Consider the following 21,728-nt stretch of genomic DNA (forward strand, 5'->3'; position numbering starts at 1 on the left):
AGGTTTGCAGCCTCTGACAGAGAAGCTGGGGTGACGTATATCTCGCGCGACACTGCCGCGGTGCACGATGGGAGTCGCGTGGGATTTTTTTTTCCCCTCCCTCTGTCGCGTGAAGGAAGATAAGAAGCGAGCGGAGTGAGCCTGTTTCGTCTCCGCGATGGCCGCGTTTCGTGCGCTCGGCCTGGCGCCCTGGTTGACAGCCCAAGCAGAGCAGCTCGGCCTGTCGAGGCCTACGCCGGTCCAAGAAGCCTGTATCCCTCCTACTCTCCAAGGTAAGCACCGGGTAGCCCAACTCCTCTTTCTTCAGCCCTTTCCATCTAAGCCACACCCCTTCGCAGCCACCCAGCCGACGCCACTACTAGCCGCCTCGTAGTGTCCTGAGGAGCTAAGTCACGCCCCCTTAAGTTAGAGTTGCCAACTCCCGTTTGGCAGTTGGATGTAATTGTTAATGTTTTTATAGTGGTTTATGGCTATAAACCAACTATATCCATTCATTTCAACTCCAGTTTGGGAAATTCCTGGACATTTGGGGTTGGGACCTGGGTATGGTTGTGGAGAGAAGGGGATGGGATGGGAATATAATGCTGTGGAATGTACCCTCCAAAGCTGCCATTTTCTCCACAGAAACTGATCACTGGGGATTAGTTGTAATTCCAGATCTCCAGGCCCTTCCTGGAGGTTGGCCACCCTCCCTTAAAGTCTTTAATTTCTTGATTGCACTTGAAGCTCCTCCACACCCATGTGTGGCCAGAGAGTTCCTTTGAGCATGTGCAGAATGAATCTCCTCCCCCCCATCCCGGATCCCTAAATACTTTTCTTGATCCTGCAGGTCGTGACTGCATGGGATGTGCCAAGACGGGGAGTGGGAAGACAGCTGCGTTTGTCCTACCGATCTTGCAAAAACTCTCAGAAGATCCCTATGGTATTTTTTGCCTGGTCCTTACGCCAACGAGGTGAGGCTGAGCCAGACTCTTCCTGGATCAGTTGGCTTTGGGGACAGGAATGTTCTGATCCACCCGTACCCCTGGGCAAGAATTTTCTATGGATCATTTATTTGTTTCATGTATAGTTTACCTTTCTTGCTAATTTAGAGCAGATTACAAAATATGTAAAAAGTTCAATCAGTCAGCATACAGTGTACAATAAACAGTGTAGTGAAATTAGACTTATAGAATTGAAAACTAAGCAGATAAAACAAATGAATGAAAAGGAAAACCTCTATAATTCATGATTTACCATATTGCAGAAAATGGATTATAAAGGTAGAAGAGGAAGAAGAGTTGGATTTATATCCCCCCTTTCTCTCCTGCAAGGAGACTCAAGGACTAACAAACTCCTTTTCCTTCCCCTCTCACAACAAACACCCTGTGAGGTAGGTGGGGCTGAGAAAGCTCCGAGAAGCTGTGACTAGCCCAAGGTCACCCAGCTGGCGTGTGTGGGAGTTCACAGGCTAATCTGAATTCCCCAGATAAGCCTCCACAGCTCAAACGGCAGAGCGAGAAATCAAGCCCGGTTCCTCCATATTAGAGTACACCTGCTCTTAACCACTGCGCCACTAAGACAATGCAGTAAAAAGGGAAGTGTGATACATACAATAAAAAATCTAATGCACTAAATCCTATTTTATCATAAAAGAGTGCTCCTCATAACCAATGAGTTAAACACCCCCATGATCTAACCCATCTCACTGTGTTGTTGTGAGAATAAAGTGCAGGAGAGAAAAGCTACACTGAAGGAAGGGTGTTCTTTTTATTTTTGCCCATGGTGGGAAGAAGAAGCCACCAGCCTGTGGATGTGTTTGGAAGTGTCTGCAGAAGAAAACAGGGAAAGAACTGTCTACTCAGCTGTTCTGTTTGGCAACTGGATTTTTTTTCCTTTTAAAAATAATTTGCTGAAGATATTTAAATGCCTGAACTTTCCAGCCAGCCCAATGTAACAGCCTTGTGTTAGAAATGCACATGCTGAGGAAATGCAAGTCAGCGTCAGTCCCAGTCCTGCAGAGCTGGTTTTAAAACAATGCTGAAATTCTTTATCCAGAAATTGAAAAAAAAATCTCACTACCTTTCTTTCCACCCTTGCCTAACAGAGAATTGGCTTACCAGATAGCTGAACAGTTCCGAGTCCTCGGGAAGCCGCTGGGCTTAAAGGATTGCATAATTGTTGGTGGAATGGGTAAGTGACCTTTGACTGGGAACTAAAGAGCATTCCCACCGCCTTCCCCAACTGGGAATCTTTCTTGAAGATGGGTCCTCTCCAAAGAAGGATGCATACAGCTATTGTGGGTGGGGTTGGCTGTAGAGCAGTCTTTGGAAATGCAAAATCTCTTTCTTTTTCAGCAAAGCCTTTCTCTCTTGCTGATGTGGCTTCTTTCCTCTTCTCTTCCCCTTGCATTGCAGACATGGTGGCCCAAGCCCTGGAGCTTTCTCGGAAGCCTCATGTGGTCATTGCTACCCCTGGCCGACTGGCCGATCACCTCCGGAGTTCCAACACCTTCAGCCTTCAAAAGATCAAGTTTTTGGTAAGGCCGTTGTGGGTGTATCTGTCTTTAGAGGGAGGAAGCGTGGTGTGCGAAGCAGAAACACCTGTCATCAGCATTTCCAATACTGTGTTCCACAGAAAGAGGATAGTAAGGTTGTATATTCCTCCGCCACAGAACAAATCATGCCAGACCTTCTTTGGTAGAGTGCTCTGTCTGGGTCCTAGTGCTTACCTAGCCCAGCTTCCCCAATGTGTTTGAAAGTAATTCAATGAACTATAAATCGCTCTTGTGTTCAGTAATGTATAAAATAATGGTTTTAACAAAGGAGGTGCATAAAAATGAATGATAATTATCATATTTGTTCAGGACTATATTCTAATGTGGAAGCATACAAGTTTTTCCACTGCTGCACTTCAACTGACCATACTATCATCTTTCTGTGGAACACAGTATAGCAAAAGGATCCTGGGGGACTAAATCCGGGAAAGACCTTGAAGAACCACTGCCAGTGCTGGACTAGACGGATACAAGATATTTATTTTTTCAGATATTTATATGCCACTTTTCTTCCCAAGGAAGACCTGGAGCGGCTTTCAATATCTGTCTCTCCTCCATTTTATTCTCAGTGACCCTGTCAGGCTGGGGGATGTGACAGACTGAAGGTCACTCAGCAGATTTCCAGGGCTGAGTGGGGATTCGAACCTGCATCTCCCAAATCCTGCTTGAACACTCTAACCGCTACACCACGCTAGCTTGTTTGCCAAAGGGAAGTGTGAAGGGCTGTGGAAATGGTGTTTAACTAAGATCTTCCTTTATGAGGATGAGAAGCTTGCTTCCTGTGATAAAAAGGAAAGAGGGCTCAGCACAGCACACCAAATGCCCCCTTACAAATAAGGTAGTCCCCTCTTTAGTGGATTTTGCCGATGTTATTTTCCTCCCGGAAGCATGTTCTTTATTCAGCGTAACTCATAAGAACAGGTGCTCAGGAGCCTTGTGGGCTTGGCAGCAAAACTTCATCAGTTTTCTTTATCATCTTTGTCAACATGTTCTACCCCATGCATAATTTTATAGACTTCAATCATATCCCCCCTCAGACGTCTCCTCTCCAAACTAAACAGTACCAAACGCTTCAGCCTCTCCTCATAAGGAAGGTGCTCCAATCCTCCAATCATCCTCGTTGCCCTTCTCTGCACTTTTTCTATCTCTTCGATAGAAGAAACAGAACAAAACATACAATTAATAAAACTAACCCCCCAACCATACAGGCATCCTGGATTATGTATGCAGAATTAATAACAGTATAAAACATTATAAAAAGCTAGCTGTGAGAACTTCAGACAAGCATGGACTGTAGGCTAAAATGATAGAAATCGATCTACTTTAAAGCTTCAGTTCAAGACCAAGGGGTAGCCTTCTTCCTGCCTGTGTGATGTCAGAGCAGCTGCTCGGAGGCCGTTCCATAGCCAGGGTGACACCACTGAGAAGGCCCTGCCTTATTTGATGATCAGGGCAGTACAGAAGAAGGAGGTTTGTCAGAGAGCTCGTGGGTAGAAAGTCGGACTGGGATCTTTGAGACCCAGTTTTGAATCCTTGCCGTCTTGTGGAACCTTGAACCGATGGCACGGTCATCCTAACCTGCTTTACAGGGTTGTTGTGAGGATAAAGTGGCAAAGAAGAAAATGCTGTAATAAGTAACTCCAGACTCTGCATTAGGAAAAAAGGAGAGTATAAATGTAGATCAGGGGTGTCCAACTCTGGCACTTCAGATGTTCATCGGCTACAATTCCCATCAGCTCCAATTGGCCATGCCAGCAGGGGCTGATGGGAATTGTAGTCCATGAGCATCTGAAGCACCAGAGTTGGACACCTCTGATGTAGATAAACGCAGGTCAGCTCCTGATCTTTCGGAACCAAAAAATCCTCAGTCTTGCAGTGGATCTACCTGATACTGTAGTTGAGCCGTGAACACCCCCCTTTGTGTACTTTGGCTCAGGTCCTGGACGAAGCTGACCGTCTCCTGGAGCAGGGCTGCACTGACTTCACCCACGACCTGGAAGTGATTCTGGCGGCTGTGCCCACTGCCAGGCAGACTCTCCTCTTCAGCGCCACGCTGACCGACACGTTGACCGAGCTCAAGCAGGTTGCCATGAATAAGCCTTTCTTCTGGGAGTCTCCATCAGAGTGAGTTTGGGGCGTGATCCGTTTCCAGCAAGGGTGGAGGACTACCTCGGTGGGAAGCTGCCTGTCCCCCTTGGTGGGGTCTTGGTCAGAAAAGGCGGTTTCTCCCATCTGTGACCTGAGGTTCTTTAATGGCGTGAACAAAGAACTATCAGCATACTCCTGGCTGCTGAAATAGGTACACTACAGCAGTGGTGGCGAACCTTTGGCACTCCAGATGTTATGGACTACAATTCCCATCAGCCCCTGCCAGCATGGCAAATTTGCCATGCTGGCAGGGGCTGATGGGAATTGTAGTCCATAACATCTGGAGTGCCAAAGGTTCGCCACCACGGGCATAGACAGTGCAGTTTAATGACAGTAAAAGTGCAGAACAAGAAAACAAATATACAAAGTACTGCACAGTAATTACTGTGCAGCTTATATAGCAGCATTGAAGATGAGCGAATCAAACACAGTCCATTTTTCCAAGCGTTTCCTTGCTGCAGTCTGTCTAGACTCTAGTACAGTGGTGGCAAACCTCTGGCACGGGTGCCAGAGGTGGTACTTAGAGCCCTCTCTGTGGGCACGAGCAGAGTAACCCCCCCCCCCACACACACACACATACATCTAGACTGACCTGGGCCGCTGGGCTCGATTATTAGCATTAAACCTAAGACCTAGGCTCATTCCGCACATGCAGAATAATGCACTTTCAAACTGCTTTTCAGTGCTCTTTGAAGCTGTGCCAGAATAGCAAAATCCCACTTTGCAAACAGTTGTGAAAGTGGTTTGAAAACGCAGTATTTTGCTTGTGCGGAAAGAAACTAGGCCCCACTTTGAGGGAAGCAGTGTAGAGTAACCCTGTTAAGCCGCTGTTAAACCCCACTGATTACTTCATGCAAAAGAGCTAGAAGCCGTGGAATCCCTTTACCTGGGGAGTAGGATTACGATTTGGCTGGCCATGGGGGCTTGCTTCTTAGGAGTAAAGCCTCTCCTAGAATTAAGTGACTCACCCGTTGGAAGAGAGTTGCCGTAACGAGTTGCTTCAAAACTAAAACCACCGACTCACCACCAAGCTTACTCCCTGAGTAAAACGCAGCCTTGGAGCCAACGTTTTTTTCTAAACCTAAAGCCTCAGTATTCAGGCAAGGTTAAATTGCACTTAATATGCGACGCACTGCGATAAATAAGTGGAGTTTTGGGTTGCAATTTGGGCACTCGGGTCTCTCGGTCTCGAAAAGGTTAAGCCATCACTGCTCTGAGTACAGGGGTGAGAACCTGCATGACTCGAGCATGGCGTGATGCTCTTTCTGCCCACATTGCACTGTGGCTCCACCCGAAGCCTGAACTGCGGCCCCATCTGCTTGCCTGCCCTGCAGGAAGCAGGGCGGGCATGTCCATACGCTTCTCAGAATGAGTGGAGTAAAAGGTAAAAAAAACCTATATATATAGTGTTATCTTTATTTTAAATGTCAAAAATTATTTCTGGCTCCAAGTGTTTTCTTTTCCCGTGGAAAACAGGTCCAAATGGCTCTTTGAGTGTTAAAGGTTCCCTACCCCTGCTCTAGTAGAACTCCTGGGGCACACCTGCAAGCGAAAAGAAACTCCTTTTGGGGAGAACATACCCACGGAGTGATTCACTCATCTTCAGCGTTGCTGTATGTGTCGCACAGTAATTACTGAGCCATATGTTGTGTGTTTATCTTCTTGTTTCCTTGTTCTGCATTTTTACTGTTATCAAATGGCACTGTCTATACCAGGGGTAGGGAACCTGCGGCTCTCCAGATGTTCAGGAACTACAGTTCCCATCAGCCTCTGTCAGCATGGCCAATTGGCCATGCTGGTAGGGAACTGATAAGAGGCCAACAGTTCTGGTATCTGAAACACGATTCTAGTGCTGTAGTGTATTTCAGCAGCCTGGAGCACGGCGATTGTTCTTTGTTTTGGACTTCACACAACACTCACATTGTTGTTCTATTCCCGTTATTGAACCACGTGAGCGTATGTAGCTGCCCACACTGAGTCGGATATTTTGGTGAATCAGTATTGTCTCCTCAGACTGGCGGTTAGTCTCCAGGATCTTTGGCAAAGGTCTTTCACGTCATCTGCTTCTTGATCCCTTTAACTGGAGATACTGGCGACTGATCTTGGGATCGTCTGTGTACTGAGCAGATCCTCCAAAACGGAGCCGCAGTCTCTCCCGATCGAGGCAGACATTCTATTTTTGATTGGCAGACATCCTGACACTTGCCAAACCAAACACATTGTGGAACCAAATGAACAGAGCCCCTTCCTTATGAGGAGAGGCTGCAGCGTTTGGGACTCTTTAGTTTGGAGAGGAGACGTCTGAGGGGGGATATGATTGACGTCTATAAAATTATGCATGGGGTAGAAAATGTTGGTGAGATAGGTAACATACCTTTCTCTCACAATATTAGAACCAGGGGTATACATTAGAAAATGCTGGGGAAGAATTAGGACTAATAAAAGGAAACACTTCTTCACGCAACGCGTGATTGGTGTTTGGAATATGCTGCCACAGGAGGTGGTGATGGCCACTCACCTGGATACCTTTAAAGTGAAACTGGATTGGACAGATTTATGGAGGAGAAGTCGATCTATGGCTACCAATCTTGATCCTCCTTGATCTCAGATTGCAAATGCCTTAGCAGACCAGGTACTCAGGAGCAGCAGCAGCAGCAGGCCATATTGCTTTCATCACCGTATGCGAGCTCCCAAGGCACCTGGTGGGACCCTGCGGAGAGTAGCAGAGTGCTGCAATGAGGGCCAGAAGGCTTGCAGCTGATTCAGCTTGAGGAGGCGAGGGTTGGGCAGAAGGGGGCAGTCCAATGGGGTAGCCACATGCAGCTAATTTGGATTGATAGGTTAATTTCGATGGGAGCAGCAAGTGGCATTGTGTGGCTAAGAGCAGGTGCACTCTGATCTGGAGGAACGAAGGGTTTGATTCCCAGCTCTGCCACTTGAGTTGTGGAAGCTTATCACAGAATTCAGATTGGCCTGTACCTCCACCTGCGCGCCAGCTGGGTGACCTTGGAGCGGAGTCACAGCTTTTCAGAATCTCTCTCAACCCACCCACCTCACAGGGTGTTTGTTGTGAGGGGGGGGAAGGGCAAGGAGATTGTAAGCCCTTTTGAGTCTCCTGCAGGAGAGAAAGGGGGGATATAAATTTAAAAAAAAATCCCAGAATGGTTTGTGCGCTCCAGCACATGCCAGCTGGGTGACAGGCTGAGTCACAGCACCCCAGACTCTCTCAGCCCCACCCACTGTTTGTTGTGAGGGGGGAAAATCAAGGAGATTGTCAGCCCCTTTGAGTCTCCTACAGGAGAGAAAGGGGGGATATAAATCCAAACTCTTCTACTTCTTCTTAATAAGCTGTGTTACTTTCATCATAAGGCTCAAATTTGTTGCTCCAGGCAGTTTTTTCTCTGGGGAGGGTATTGGCTCTTTCTGTAGTAAAGATTACTGACCCTGGCCTAAGCAGTAGCCCAGCACTTATCTGGGGCCTCTTCTCTTTCCTGGCTAGAGTGCGGACAGTGGAAGAGCTGGACCAGCGCTACCTGCTGGTGCCGGAGAAGGTCAAAGATGCCTACCTCGTTCACCTGGTCCAAACATTCCAGGATGAACACGAGGACTGGTCCATAATCATCTTCACCAATACCTGCAAGTGAGTATCAGTGCCGTGGTTCGTCAACCCTGGCATGACCTCTGGCCGAAGGTTGTCTCTAAGCCAGCCCCTTCGAAGCTTGGTGGGCTGGGAACTGTGGGGTACTATTTTGTCCTCTTAGGCTTGGCTCAAGACCATTCTCCCTGATTGCCATATGCCTTGAAATTGCTTCTGGCCAGCAACCTGTGTGCGTAGATTTCTCTTTCTTTCTTTCTCTCTCCCTTTCTCTCTTGCTTTCTTTTCTTGCCAGCAGGCTGTGCTGGGAAAGTGAATGGGAGGTAGGCTTACGTGGGGTTTGTTTCAGAAGGTGGCCAGGTTGGTTTGCAGTTGAACATCTAGATTCAAGTACACTGGTCCCTTAGAGATCACCAACCTGTTGGGGGGTGGGGGGATAAGTTTTCAAGAGGTGGGGGGTGGGGTGGGGATAAGTTTTCAAGGCCAATTTGCTGGTGGTCCCCAGCCCCTCAATGATGCGGCTGGCCTCCACTCGGGCCAGGGCCTTTTCAGCCTTGGCCCCTGCCTGGTGGAACACTCTTCCCCCAGCTGTCTTGGTGAATTCCGCAGGGTCTGTAAGACTGAGTTGTTCCACCGGGCCTTTGGAGTGCCCAGCCACTGATGGGAATTGCCTTCTGTATTCTATTCCTCCGGTTTTGGAGTCCCCCTGTCATCTAGGGGACCCACTTTTTGTTCTGTTCCCCCCTCCTTGGAAGGGGTTAATTGGGGTTATTGCTGACGCCATTTTTATTGAATTTACCGCTGTGTTTTAAATTTTTAAATTTAAATTCTAATTTAATGGGGTTTTGTTTGTATATATTATATGTGGAATTTGTGTTGTGCACCGCCCAGAGCCCTCCGGGGGTTGGGCGGTATAAAAATCACATACATACATACACTACATACACACACACATACACTACATACATACACTACATACATACACACATACATACATAGTCAAAGTTCTCTTCATCAGATACAAGTCAGAATGGAGATTGCTGAGCCCTTCCAGCTCAGTCAGAAGGTGGAAGAGGTGTTTGAGAAAACAATGTTCGTTGTAATCAGCTTGATTAAAGCAGAAGGGAAATGCTTGGGGCAGAAAATTATTATCTGTAGTGAAGTAAAAATCCTCTTTATTCAACTCTTGAGGGGGGCTGCCACTCAGTAGCCATGTTGGCTGGAAACTGTTGGGTCTTAACCTCCTATGCCCATGGTGGCGAACCTTTGGCACTCCAGATGTTATGGACTACAATTCCCATCAGCCCTGCCAGCATGGCCAATTGGCCATGCTGGAAGGGGCTGATGGGAATTGTTAGTGCCAGCAATAACGCTAACTGGAAGTTCAAGGTTGCCACCATGGGCATAGGAGGAGTTAAGACAAGCTTTCGTGAATCTAATCTGGAGGAACCGGGTTTGATTCCCAGCTCTGCCGCCTGAGCTGTGGAGGCTTATCTGGGGAATTCAGATGAGCCTGGGCACTCCCACACACGCCAGCTGGGTGACCTTGGGCTAGTCACAGCTTCTCGGAGCTCTCTCAGCCCCACCTACCTCACAGGGTGTTTGTTGTGAGCGGGGAAGGGCAAAGCTGGGTGTAAGCCCCTTTGAGTCTCCTTGCAGGAGAGAAAGGGGGGATATAAATCCAAACTCTTCTTCTTCTTTCCTTCCTGAAGTGGCTTCCAGTAAACAGGTCAAAAAACAAAACCCCAAGACATTGGCCAGGCCAGAACCAGCTGACGTAGTATCCCTGTAGTATCTACCAAAAAGCTTTCCCTTCTTTCATAAGCGGCCTTTTGGCCACTTAACGCAGGAAGAGAAAGCTTTTTGGTAGTCTGCAACTGAACTGTTTTCTTCTAAGAATGCTTATGAATGCAAACGTGAGAATATCCAACTTCTATAAAACCCCTCCCTGTCTAGAAGCAGCTCCATATAGGTCTACCAGGAAGATGCTGCCTACGAGTTCACTTTGTTGGTCTCTGTATTTTCCTGTTGGTTGGAGAGGCAGAGCCAGAGGGCTTTGGGAGGGCCAGAGAGAGGGTCCTGGAATATCTATGAAGCCTTCCCCAAGTCTATTCCCCCATAGAATAATGAAGGTGCTTTTTTTGACTATTAAAGGAATTGCCAGGTTTTGAACATGATGCTGAAGAAATTCAACTTCCCCTCGGTGGCTCTGCATTCAATGATGAAGCAGGTGAGCAAACCGGGGCTGGGGAGGGGACTTTGGTCTCCTGTCCTGGGATGCAGAAGGAAGAAGAGTTTTCTTGTTGTCCCTTTGAAACTAAGGGGTCCTTTGGGACCTGTGTATGGAGCCATAGCCGCATATAGTCTCTCCCCAGCCTTGCAGGTTGTATGAACTGACTCCCTTCCCGTCAAGCGTCTTCAGACTTCTGGGGGCTGGAGTAATTCGGTGCTGCCCTTAGACCAGGGTGGGAACCTGGGTAGGAACCTCTGCGGCTCTCAGATGTTCAGGAACGCTACAATTCCCATCAGCCTCTGTCCAGCATGGCCAATTGCCCAGCCCATGCTGGTAGGGAACTGATAAGAAGTACTCAGTTCAAGGCTATCTGGAGAATCCTACTGCTGGCATTACACTGGGAAAAATGTGGCCCTGAGAGCCAGCGTGGTGAAGTGGTTAAGAGCAGGTGCGCTCTAATCTGGAGAACCGGGTTTGATTCTCCGCTCTGCCACCTGGGCTGTGGAGGCTTATCTGGTAATCCAGATAAGCAGCAGTGGCGTAATGGCTAAAAGCAGTGGCTAAGAGCAGGGGCACTCTGATCTGGAGGACACGGGTTTGATTCCCCGCTCTGCCGCTTGAGTTGTGGAGGCTTATCTGGGGATTTCAGATTAGCCTGTACACTCCCACACACGCCAGCTGGGTGACCTTGGGCAGGTCACAGCTTTTCAGATCTCTCTCAGCCCCACCCACCTGACAGGGTGTTTGTTGTGAGGGGGGAAGGAAAAGGAGATTGTAAGCCCCTTTGAGTCTCCTGCAGGAGAGAAAGGGGGGATATAAATTTTTTTAAAAAATCCAGATTAGTTTGTGCACTCCAGCACATGCCAGCTGGGTGACCTTGGGCTAGTCACAGTTCTTTGGAGCTCTCCCAGCCCCACCCACCTGACAGGGTGTTCGTTGGGGGGGCGGAAGGGAAAGGAGATTGTAAGTCCCTTTGAGTCTCCTTGCAGGGGAGAAAGGGGGAGTATACATCCAAACTCTTCTGAAGAAGAAGAACGTCCAGCCTTTTAGACATGGTCTGAAATCAGAGGAAAGGCTGTTGTTTCCACGCAGCACTTTCTCACTGAATGGAATGACCTATATTCGTGAAATCTGCACCTGCAGATGGCACCAGAGATGCTTGCAATAGATAAAAGGGCGCAGCCGCATGGAATCTCTGGCAGGGCGGAAAGCCCCGGGAATGGTTAGTGGGCCTCTGAATAGTGGCTTCCAGTAACAACTCCCCCCGCACTAGAATCTTGCTTAAGCCAGCTCTGATGGAAGTGGTTCTGTTACTGTATCACAATCATACCTACCTGTGAAAAAAGTAGCTTTCTGTGAGGAAAGGGGCATCCTGTCATTCCAAAAGGCCGACTCACACCAACATGATAGGTAGCTGTGATCTCCTGGATGGAGAACAGGAAGGCCTGTGCAGATGTACCAGAGTAAAACTTCAAAGGCCTAAATTACCTCGTGGCCTGAACAGAGTATTCCTGAACCATGAGAAGAAGAAGAGTTTGGATTTATATCCCCCCTTTCTCTCCTGCAGGAGACTCAAAGGGGCTTACAATCTCCTTGCCCTTCCCCCCTCACAACAAACACTCTGTGAGGTAGGTGGGGCTGAGAGAGCTCCGAGAAGCTGTGACTGGCCCAAGGTCACCCAGCTGGCGTGTGTGGGAGTGTACCGGCTAATCTGAATTCCCCAGATAAGCCTCCACAGCTCAGGCGGCAGAGCGGAGCATCAAACCCGGTTCCTCCAGATTAGATACACGAGCTCTTAACCTCCTACACCACTGCTGCTCCTGACAAAGGTTGGTAGATTCCACCTCGGGATTTGGCCAGAGAAGCATCTCTGGGCCATGGGCTCCCGGAATGAGGACAAAGGACCGTGTTTAGCTGAGAAATCTCTGTAACGAAAGTTTACTTATTTTTCTTTGATTTGAATTTTACAATAAAATTTTACAATAAAATAATTTTACAATAAAAATCCTTGAGAACTCAGCTGGTGGGGAGTTTTGGAGCAAAGAACCCAGGTACTACAAAGACCAGCTTGCCCCCCCCCCCCCCCCCCCCCCAGGCTTGGTTGCATCATACCAGCCAACTGTACTGTTAGATTCCAAAGATTCTAGGCTTTGGCAGCGCTTCCTTAGCTGCTGTCCATGCCAGCCACGCCTTGTGTCCGTCAAGCCGTTTGTAACCCTGCCAGGAGAACAGACCTGCAAAGCATTTTTGTGCTTAGCGCTACACACTTACAGTGCCTTCCCTTGGTCTGTCTCATGGCAGAAACAACGCTTCGCCGCTCTGGCCAAGTTCAAATCCAGCGTCTACAAGATCCTCATAGCGACCGACGTGGCTGCCAGGTAGGGGATGGGTCTCTGGGAGTGGGTACGTGGAGCCGAACGGGACCTCAAGGGTTATGTAGTCCATCTCCCTGGATAATGCAGGAAGTTCACAACTACTTCCCGCAGCGACCTTTGCTCTGTGCCCACAAGAAGGCAGAAAACCCTCTAGGGTTCCTGGGTCAGTCTGGCTTGCAGGAAAATCCCTTTCTGTCCTCAAAAGTGGTGGTTGACAGTAGAAACCAGGCCTTGAGTTTGGGTCCCTGTGACTTCCTGTTCCACAAGGGTGGGGCTTCATAAAGAACGGCTGAGGGGCTCCCAGTCTTTCAAAACCATGAAATCCCTATCCCTCTTGGCTTTGAAGGAGGGACAGTGATGTGAATAAGACTATTTTTGTTTCTTTGGGGCTATAGAGGACTCGATATCCCAACAGTCCAGGTTGTCATCAACCACAACACCCCTGGACTCCCCAAAATCTACATCCACCGAGTAGGCCGGACTGCCCGTGCAGGTAAGAGGTGAAAAGCAGTGAGACCATTGCCGGGGGCGGGGGAGGGGATGTGAGTGGGTTATGTTGACCCCTGCATCAGTAGCAACCAAACGGAAGCAGCTTTTGTGAGGTGACTCCATCAGACAGCGTCCTGCAGAGCTTGCCTTTTTTGGGCAGGGATTCACAGTGCCACCACCAAGAAGGCCATGTTGGTGGTGGTTGGCCATCAAATCTCTGAAGAGGCTAGAACAAACAGCAGAGGAGTCTGCAGCCGAATGAACAACCAGGGGTGTATTCATGTTGAACTTTGGCTTCCTGCAGCCCAGGGCCAATAAGGCTATAACAGTCAACATTAGCTCTCTAAACTGGGCCCAAAAATAAATCAAGACCCACTGAAGTTGGGCGATAACTAGTGTTAGTGGGCTCACAGTAACTGACTCCCTCCCACAATCTGAGCCAATGAAAGGGCTCAGTCGCAACCACTGGCATTCAGTCAGCCTCCAAGGGAACAAGGGTAGAATTGTCCAGCTTAATTGGAGCAGCAGTGGCGTAGGAGGTTAAGAGCTCGTGTATCTAATCTGGAGGAACCGGGTTTGATTCCCAGCTCTGCCGCTTGAGCTGTGGAGGCTTATCTGGGGAATTCAGATTAGTTTGTGCACTCCCACACACGCCAGCTGGGTGGCCTTGGGTTAGTCACAGTTCTTCGGAGCTCTCTCAGCCCCACCTACCTCACAGGGTGTTTGTTGTGCGGGGGGAAGGGAAAGGAGATTGTAAGCCCCTTTGAGTCTCCTGCAGGAGAGAAAGGGGGGATATAAATCCAAACTCTTCTTAAGAATGTTGTTTTTCATGTCTGCAAATAATCGGAGTATCAATCCAATCAGGCAACAGGAGCCACGTGGATTGAGATCCTGTGGCAGTGAGTTCCACAAACTAAACGTGTATTGCGTGAAGTGCTTCCTTTGCCTTAGGGCCCTACCCCATTTCCTTTGGGTGACCCAGAGGGGTATAAGAGCGAGGAAGGCCTAGAGTGCCCTTTGCTCCCTTCACATCGCTTTCTGTCTTCTTGCCAGGTCGGCACGGCGTGGCCATCACCCTTGTGACGCAGTACGACATTCATCTGGTCCACGCGATCGAGGACCAGATCAGTAAGTGTGTGTGGAGGGGAGGGGAGGGGGGGGGGGAAATAGCAGGGAATCTGAAAGAGGCCAGGCTGTTCACGGTGTGCCCCACAGCTCAAAAAGGTCGTATGACTTGCATTCCAGAAATGAAGCTTCAGGAGTTCTCCGTAGAGGAACGGTCCGTGCTGAACATCCTCACCCAAGTGAATGTGGTCCGGCGCGAGTGTGAGATTGTAAGTAAGGGGCCCGTGAGAAGGGGCGCAAAGCGTGAGAGGGACCCCACTTTAACCTTAGTTGACCTAATGGGAATTTATGCCCAGATCTCTTCCTCCCTCCAAGCCAGAGACGATGCGAGTGGATCTTGCTGCTTGTCTGTATGCTCCACAATTTCGATACCTGGGGGTTAGTGCGGCAGGTATACAACCAAACGCGATTGCACAAATATTGGCTGGCCGTCAAAGGACTGTTGAACTTAGAAAACCGAAAGACGGTTAATACTATTTACAGCAAGAGGATTTCTCACTCACCGTTCCAAATGAAGTGTATGGAACTTTCCTCAGCTTCCAGTACGCAACAAGAATGCTTGTTACCAAATCACGTGACAGAGAATGTGTGGGATTTCCGTCAGTCTCCAATGCACATGTTATAGTCAAGCAAGAGTCCATAGACCAGCAGCCCAACCACGTTAGTCTCTTTTAAGGTGCTGCAAGATGCTTAGGTGTAAAGTTAGCCAGCTCCTGCATTGATGCCTGATCTTGCTGAAACTTTGAGGCTCAAAATATCTGTAATAGAAATACGAACCCTTATATGTATTTTCTCAAAAATGTATTGAACAGAGAACAAACATTCCATTCGTCTGATGTACTACTTGCATGCTTGTCTGTATGCAGCAGAATAAAATTGCAAAGGGGAAATAGAAAGTTTTCGAAGTGTGTGCTTTCTTTCTCTCTGTCTCATGTAGAGATTAGAAGGAACAGATTTCGATGAGAAGAAGGAAATCAACAAGCGGAAGCAGATGATCCTCGAAGGAAAGGTAAGGGCGGGGAGGGAACGCTCCACGCCAAAGCAGAGTGTCTGCAGACTGGGAGCCAGATACAATTAACTGCTTCTGCCTTCCCCTGAACAATTTCCCAGCTCCCTTGCTAAAGTGTGGCTTAAAGTGGATGATAAATCTGTGCTTGGACTGCAGATAAAGGATTCTTCTGGACAGGGTTTAAAATTTGTGTCTGTTGTGGTTTTGTTTTCTCTGCAGTGTATGACCCTCTACTCTGTTCCGCGGAAAGATGATAGTACATTGTACTTTCCTCCATCACAAAACAAAGCATGCTAGGTCTTCTTGCGAGGAGCAGCAGTTTCGTAGGAGGTTAAGAGCTCGTGTATCTAATCTGGAGGAACCGGGTTTGATTCCCAGCTCTGCCGCCTGAGCTGTGGAGGCTTATCTGGGGAATTCAGATTAGCCTGTGCACTCCAACACACGCCAGCTGGGTGACCTTGGGCTAGTCACAGCTTCTCGGAGCTCTCTCAGCCCCACCTACCTTACAGGGTGTTTGTTGTGAGGGGGGAAGAGCAAGGAGATTGTCAGCCCCTTTGAGTCTCCTGCAGGAGAGAAAGGGGGGATATAAATCCAAACTCTTCTTCTTCTTCTTGTAGAATGCTCCATTGGGTCCAAGTGCCTACCTAGCCCTGCTCCCCCCATCATTCATTCATTCATTCATTCATTCATTCATTCATTCATTCATTCATTGGTCTTATAGACCGCCCTCCCCCAAGGCAAGAGAGCGGGGCTTCTTTTTGAAAGTAAGAATATGCATCAAAGTGCCATGTTCAATAATACACAGAACGGCTTTGACAAAGGCAGCACGTAAAAAAGAATAATAGTTCTCATATTCGTTCAGGACTATATTCTGATGTGGAAGCATACAACTTTCTCGACTGCTGCACCTCAGCCGACTGAACTGTCATCTTTCCGTGGAACAGAGCATAGGCCTCTCTATGGAAGGGGAGAAATTGCTCCAGGGAGCAGTCAGGCTGGCCGAGGAGAGATCAAATTAAGCTTGTTTGCAAGACGAGCGAAATCCCAAAGCTGTTTAGGGCAGGGTGTTTGGTGTCTTGATTGACATTCCTGCATTGTCTTGGACCCCTTCCCCCCCCCCCCCCCCCCCCCCCCCGCACAGGATCCGGACCTGGAAGAGCAGCGGAAGGCTGAGCTGGCCAAGATCAGGAAGAAAAACACCGAGTTCCGCAGCAGAGTCCAGCAGACGTTGCAGGAGAAGCAGCAGCTGAAGCTGCGGCGGAAGCTGCAGAAGAAAATGCAGCGGCAGCAGAAGCGACCACCGGTAGCAGCCAAGTGACACATTATCCTCTTCCCCACCTTGGCTCGCACCCCGGCAGCCAGGGCTTCAAGGCAAGAGAGCAGGGCTCAAGTCACCGTTTTGAATCTGCTGTGCAAGGCGGGTTTGCCTCCCTTTTCCTCCAGCCAGAAGGGACAATCCCACGGAGACCTCTGCCATGTGGCCACCGCTGGAAGCCTTCCCATGGAAGGGTTTTGAACTTGGGGGTCCTCACGAAAAACTCCCAGCCAGCAGGACTGGAGACGCCTACTGGAATCCCCAGGAAGAGGGATTTAAAGACTGAACTGGGCTTATCTTTAGGTGCTGCCGGGCAGCTCGAGGGCTGGATTTCTTGTTCTCTGTTCCCGTGTCCCATTGGCCTTCTTTTTACTTTTGCCATCTCAGTCCACACCAAGACCTGGAGCTTGGCTACTCTGGACCAGGGGTCTGCAACCTGCAGCTCTCCAGATGTCCATGGACTACAATTCCCATCAGCCCCTGCCAGCATAGCCAATTGGCCATGCTGGCAGGGGATGATGGGAATTGCAGTTCATGAACATCTGGAGAGCCGCAGATTGCAGACCCCTGCTCTGGACCTTCGTAACATTTTGTTGTTTCATGCCACTTCCTTCTGTTCCAAGATTGGCTTAGTTTCTCAGTTCCTTAAAGCGGTTTTTTCTACCCCGTTCACACTTGAGGAACTCAGCATTCCTTCAACGCTAGGTTAGGGTCAAGCTCTGAAACCTGTCGTGGTTAAGAACAGCAGACTGTAATTTGGAAAACCAGATTCAGTTCCCCACTCCTCCACATGAGCAGCAGATGCTAATCTGGAGGGCTGGGTTTGATTCCTCGCTCCTGCACATGAAGCCTGCTGGTTGACCTTGGGCCGGTCAATTCTCTGTGAGCTCTCTCAGCCCTCCTATCTCACAAGGTGCCTGTTGAAGGAAGGGGGAGGCCAGTGTAAGCTGCATTGAGACTCCTCATTACTAGAGAAAAGCAGGATATAAAAATCAACGCAAGAGAAAGCAGCACCCAGCCACATTCCCTAGGGGAAAACTAATTGTCCTCAGTGAAATAACTTCTGTGTAAAAAAGGGAAAACCCAGCTTCTCAGAGTGGTTCCATCTGCATCTGTACGCAGTACCTATGGGATTACCCTCTGTGCCTTGCCAGTTCTGTGCCAGAAAGCTTAATTCCAAACTAGTAATTCCCAGCTTGGGCAGCAGAGACATAAGGTTGTGCCACAAGAAACAGATCTCTGTGAGTCTCAAGTTTGTACTCAGAGGGGTTGCCCACTGCTCCTCTGCACGATACGGTGATTGTAGGCATCTGCACTGAGTTGGATCGGGTTGTTCAGTCCTTCCCGATGCACCAAATCTACCAGTCCTACGAGGAAGCATCAGTGTGTACTGACTAAAGGCCAACAAGTCTTTCTGTTCTAGTCATCTTTGTCAGGTGGTAAAATGAATGAGTGCTCCTAATTTGGGGGCGGGGACGGGGGGGGAGCTTGCATCCAGGAGCTCCCAAAAATGTGGAAAACCTGGAGCCAGGAGTGGATCTTGAGAATTTAAGGATCGTGGTTTTGAAATGTAATACTTGGCTTTTACTAAAATAAAAGAATTCAGTCTTTTATCCTGTGATATAGATGTCTGTTTCAGTCCCAGAAGCTGGGGGTGGGGTCAGAAACATGATTTTCAACAATTGATCTGTATCAGTATTTTCCAACTTTGTTTCATTCATGTACCATTTCCCTAAAACTGTCCCCCCATACTAGCAAGTGCATTATGCAATATTTTTTGCATACTCCCAAACTCCCCGGGGTATACACGTATCCCAGGTTTGGAACCCCTGCTCTATATGAATTCTTTAAGGTCAGCGGAAGCAGCCTGTTATACAAAACGCATGCAGGTTTGATGTACAAAATCCCGCCTCGTTGCCCCGGTTTCTGGGTGTCGCCGTTGTCGCTCTGACACGGTTGCTCTGCTGGAATTGTAAATCCGCCTGTTGTCTTCCGTAGCCGCTTTGTCTGACTGGCTCCCTTTTGCTGTCTCTGAAGTGGGTGGGGGGTGGCTTGACGGTTTGTGGTGGAATCGTCCCCCTTGTGCTAGAATTAAGCAGACAGCAGCACCCGTGAGGGTTGGCTCCTCTTTTTTTGTTTTCAAATTTGCCAGCGTCTGCCTCTGATCTTGCTCTTACCTGCCGTCAGGCAGATGAAAGAGAAGTCACACCCTTCCACCCCTCCCCCACCAGCTGTGTCGGCTCCTACCAGCCCCATTTTGTAGTACGGTGGTTGGCTCTCAGTCTTTTTACCATTCCGCCTTCCCTTATGAGCTTGCGGGAGAGGCAGGGATTTAAAGGGGGGTTGCAGAATCTGAAGCACATCATGGTGGGAGCCACAGATTTTGATCTTCTGGCTTAAAAAAACCCCCATCTTTGTGCTTTCCCTCTGCGCCGCTCCCTCCTTGAAGACAGCGACCGCAATTTTATTTATTTGCCTTGCTGACCTGCAAGGGTGAATTAGATCTACCCATTAATCCACGTTCCGTTTTTAAAGAACTGTGCGTGGTGTCTGGCCCCGCTTTCAGTGGTGTTGGAGCTCCCCCACCCCCACATGCTGGGGATCTGGGCTGGGTCTTCTCAATTGCTATGCGTCCGCACAAGCGCAGGCACATGTGTCTAGCATGCAAGCTCCCTTCAGATCTGTCTCCCAGCTGAAGTTCTTGGAGGGATTCCCTGGTTTGGTTGCCATGGACACCGTTCCCAGGGCAGCGGCATCTTAAAGCGCTCTCGCGCACACCCCTTTCGGTCCCTCTCTCTCCAGCTGTGGTTTGCGCAAGCCCGGTTGCACTGCGGAGACAGCCGACCGTCCGTTGGGAGAAAAGGAGCTGATTGTAAAAAGGCCCACAAGAAAGATAAATAGGGAAGCCCGCTGTGTAGGCAAATGCCTACCGAATTCTCAGGGGGGGAAGGATGAATCTGTAGGTTGGGGCCGTGTCTTGCCGCTGCCCGGCGCTAATGACACCGGAATGCTTTTTCTTCCTGATGCCATCAGTTTCTGGCCGCAACTTGCAAACGTGGTCAGCTTGCTTAATGACATGTCACAGAGTTCACCCATCTTGTGGGATTTACGCTTTGACAGCGGCTCAGGTGCAGAGTGCCTTCTGGTTGCAGCCAGTTTGCGAGGAGCCTGTAGGGTTTTCAAGGTGAGAAAGGAACGGAGGTGGTTTGCCATTGCCTCTGCACAGCAACCCTGCACTTCCTTGGTGGTCTCCTATCCAGGTATTAATTAGGGACCAACCCTGCGTAGCCTCCAAGATCAGATGAGAAATCAGGCTATCCTGGACCTTCCAGGTCAGGGGAAGAAGTGTTCAGAGGTGGTTTGCCATTGCCTGCCTCTGCATACCAACCCTGGACTTCCTTGGCAATCTCCCATCCCAAGTATCAACCAGGGCCGACCCTGCTTATCTTATGAGATCAGGCTAGTTTGAGCCTTCCAGGTCAGAGCTAGAGGCGTTCAGAGGTGGTTTGTCATTGCCTGCCTCTGCATATTACCCTTCTCTTCCTTGGCTGTCTCTCATCCAAGTATCAACTGGAGCCGACCCTGCTTAGCTTCCAAAATCTGACAAGATCGGGCTAGCCTGGGCCATTCCCCGTTATCCTCCTGTCTGTAACTGTTCTGGGCACTGAGGTCTATTAGATCAGACTTGCGGCAAGCTGTCGCATGAGCCAAAGTCTGAACCGTTCCAGCTCCCGCTTGGAGGAAGCAACAGGGTGAGAGAGTCACCTGCTAAAGTCCATTAAGGCATCTTTGGTCTGGCAGCCCTTGATACAGGTAGCAGATGAAAAGGCCTGGCTTCTTCACAGCTATCCTGCGAAGGCCTCTGGTTTATTGGCACAACTGTCAACAACTGTCAACAACTGCTCCAGAATGCAATTCCTGGGCCAGAAAGTCACACACACAAACACACACACGCATTTTTCTTTCTGCTGTCTTAGCACTGGACCTGTTTCCAAGCAGTCTGCAATTTGCAGCAATCTTCCTTCCAAGACTTGGCTCAGCTTCCTGCCAATTCCCTCTCTCGCTGTTGCCAGCTGGGTGAGGCAAAGGTGAAGGTTTGGCCCCCTGCCAGCTCCGCGCACGAAGCACATGTCTTCCCTTAGGGAACTCTGGGATCCTCAGAGATCTTTTAGACGGTGTGTCGAAATGCAGCCAGGCCCCTGAACATGTGAAGAATCTTGCTTTCGGCTCAAATTTTTTAAACGCCTCTGATCATTCGGTCCGCGCTTTCGTGGGGCAGATAAAAAGTCGATGGCCCTGTGCCAGTGAAAGCATAGGACCGAATGACCAAAAACTTCCCATAGTACAATTTCCTCCATCCCAAATTAGAACATAAGAACGAGCCAGCTGGATCAGACCAGAGTCCATCTAGTCCAGCTCTCTGCTACTCGCAGTGGCCCACCAGGTGCCTTGGGGAGCTCACATGTAGGATGTGAACGCAATGGCCTTCTGCGGCTGTTGCTCCCGAGCACCTGGTCTGTTGAGGCATTTGCAATCTCAGATCAAGGTTGGTAGCCATAGATCGACTTCTCCATAAATCTGTCCAAGCCCCTTTTCAAGCTATCCAGGTTAGTGGCCATCACCACCTCCTGTGGCAGCATATTCCAAACACCAATCACATGTTGCGTGAAGAAGTGTTTCCTTTTATTAGTCCTAATTCTTCCGCCCAGCATTTTCAATGGATGCCCCCTGGTTCTAGTAGATTTTGATTGAGGGAGAAAAAAGACACCCTATGCCCTATCCTCCGAAGAAAGCAAACCCATCTTCAGGGTGCTTTTATGGAGGTGATTGCCCCAGCAAGGCTGTGTTCCAGTGCAATAAATCAGTTGAACGTTGGATGGTGAAATCAATACATGGATTTTCT

The 21,728-nt window shown here is 49.1% G+C and overlaps 1 protein-coding gene across 2 annotated transcripts; it reads left to right on the forward strand.

Annotated features, from left to right (window-relative positions):
- The first annotated feature begins 40 nt into the window (after positions 1-40).
- Positions 41-17,683, forward strand: DDX49 (DEAD-box helicase 49). Of its 2 annotated transcripts, XM_048498820.1 has the most exons (13): positions 42-272; positions 830-953; positions 2,087-2,172; positions 2,397-2,518; positions 4,473-4,660; positions 8,184-8,324; positions 10,434-10,509; positions 12,814-12,890; positions 13,283-13,380; positions 14,430-14,504; positions 14,622-14,710; positions 15,439-15,510; positions 16,652-17,683. In XM_048498820.1, exons 1-13 carry the CDS (start codon positions 158-160, stop codon positions 16,826-16,828), a joined length of 1,440 nt encoding a protein of 479 aa, XP_048354777.1. In that variant the 5' UTR covers positions 42-157; the 3' UTR covers positions 16,829-17,683. The 2 variants fall into 2 exon arrangements, with proteins under 2 accessions (XP_048354778.1, XP_048354777.1); XM_048498821.1 differs by lacking the exons at positions 10,434-10,509; positions 12,814-12,890 and having other exon boundaries at positions 41-272.
- The last annotated feature ends 4,045 nt before the right edge of the window (positions 17,684-21,728 follow it).

Source organism: Sphaerodactylus townsendi, linkage group LG05 (assembly GCF_021028975.2).
Source record: "Sphaerodactylus townsendi isolate TG3544 linkage group LG05, MPM_Stown_v2.3, whole genome shotgun sequence".
NCBI classification, from domain to species: domain Eukaryota; kingdom Metazoa; phylum Chordata; class Lepidosauria; order Squamata; family Sphaerodactylidae; genus Sphaerodactylus; species Sphaerodactylus townsendi.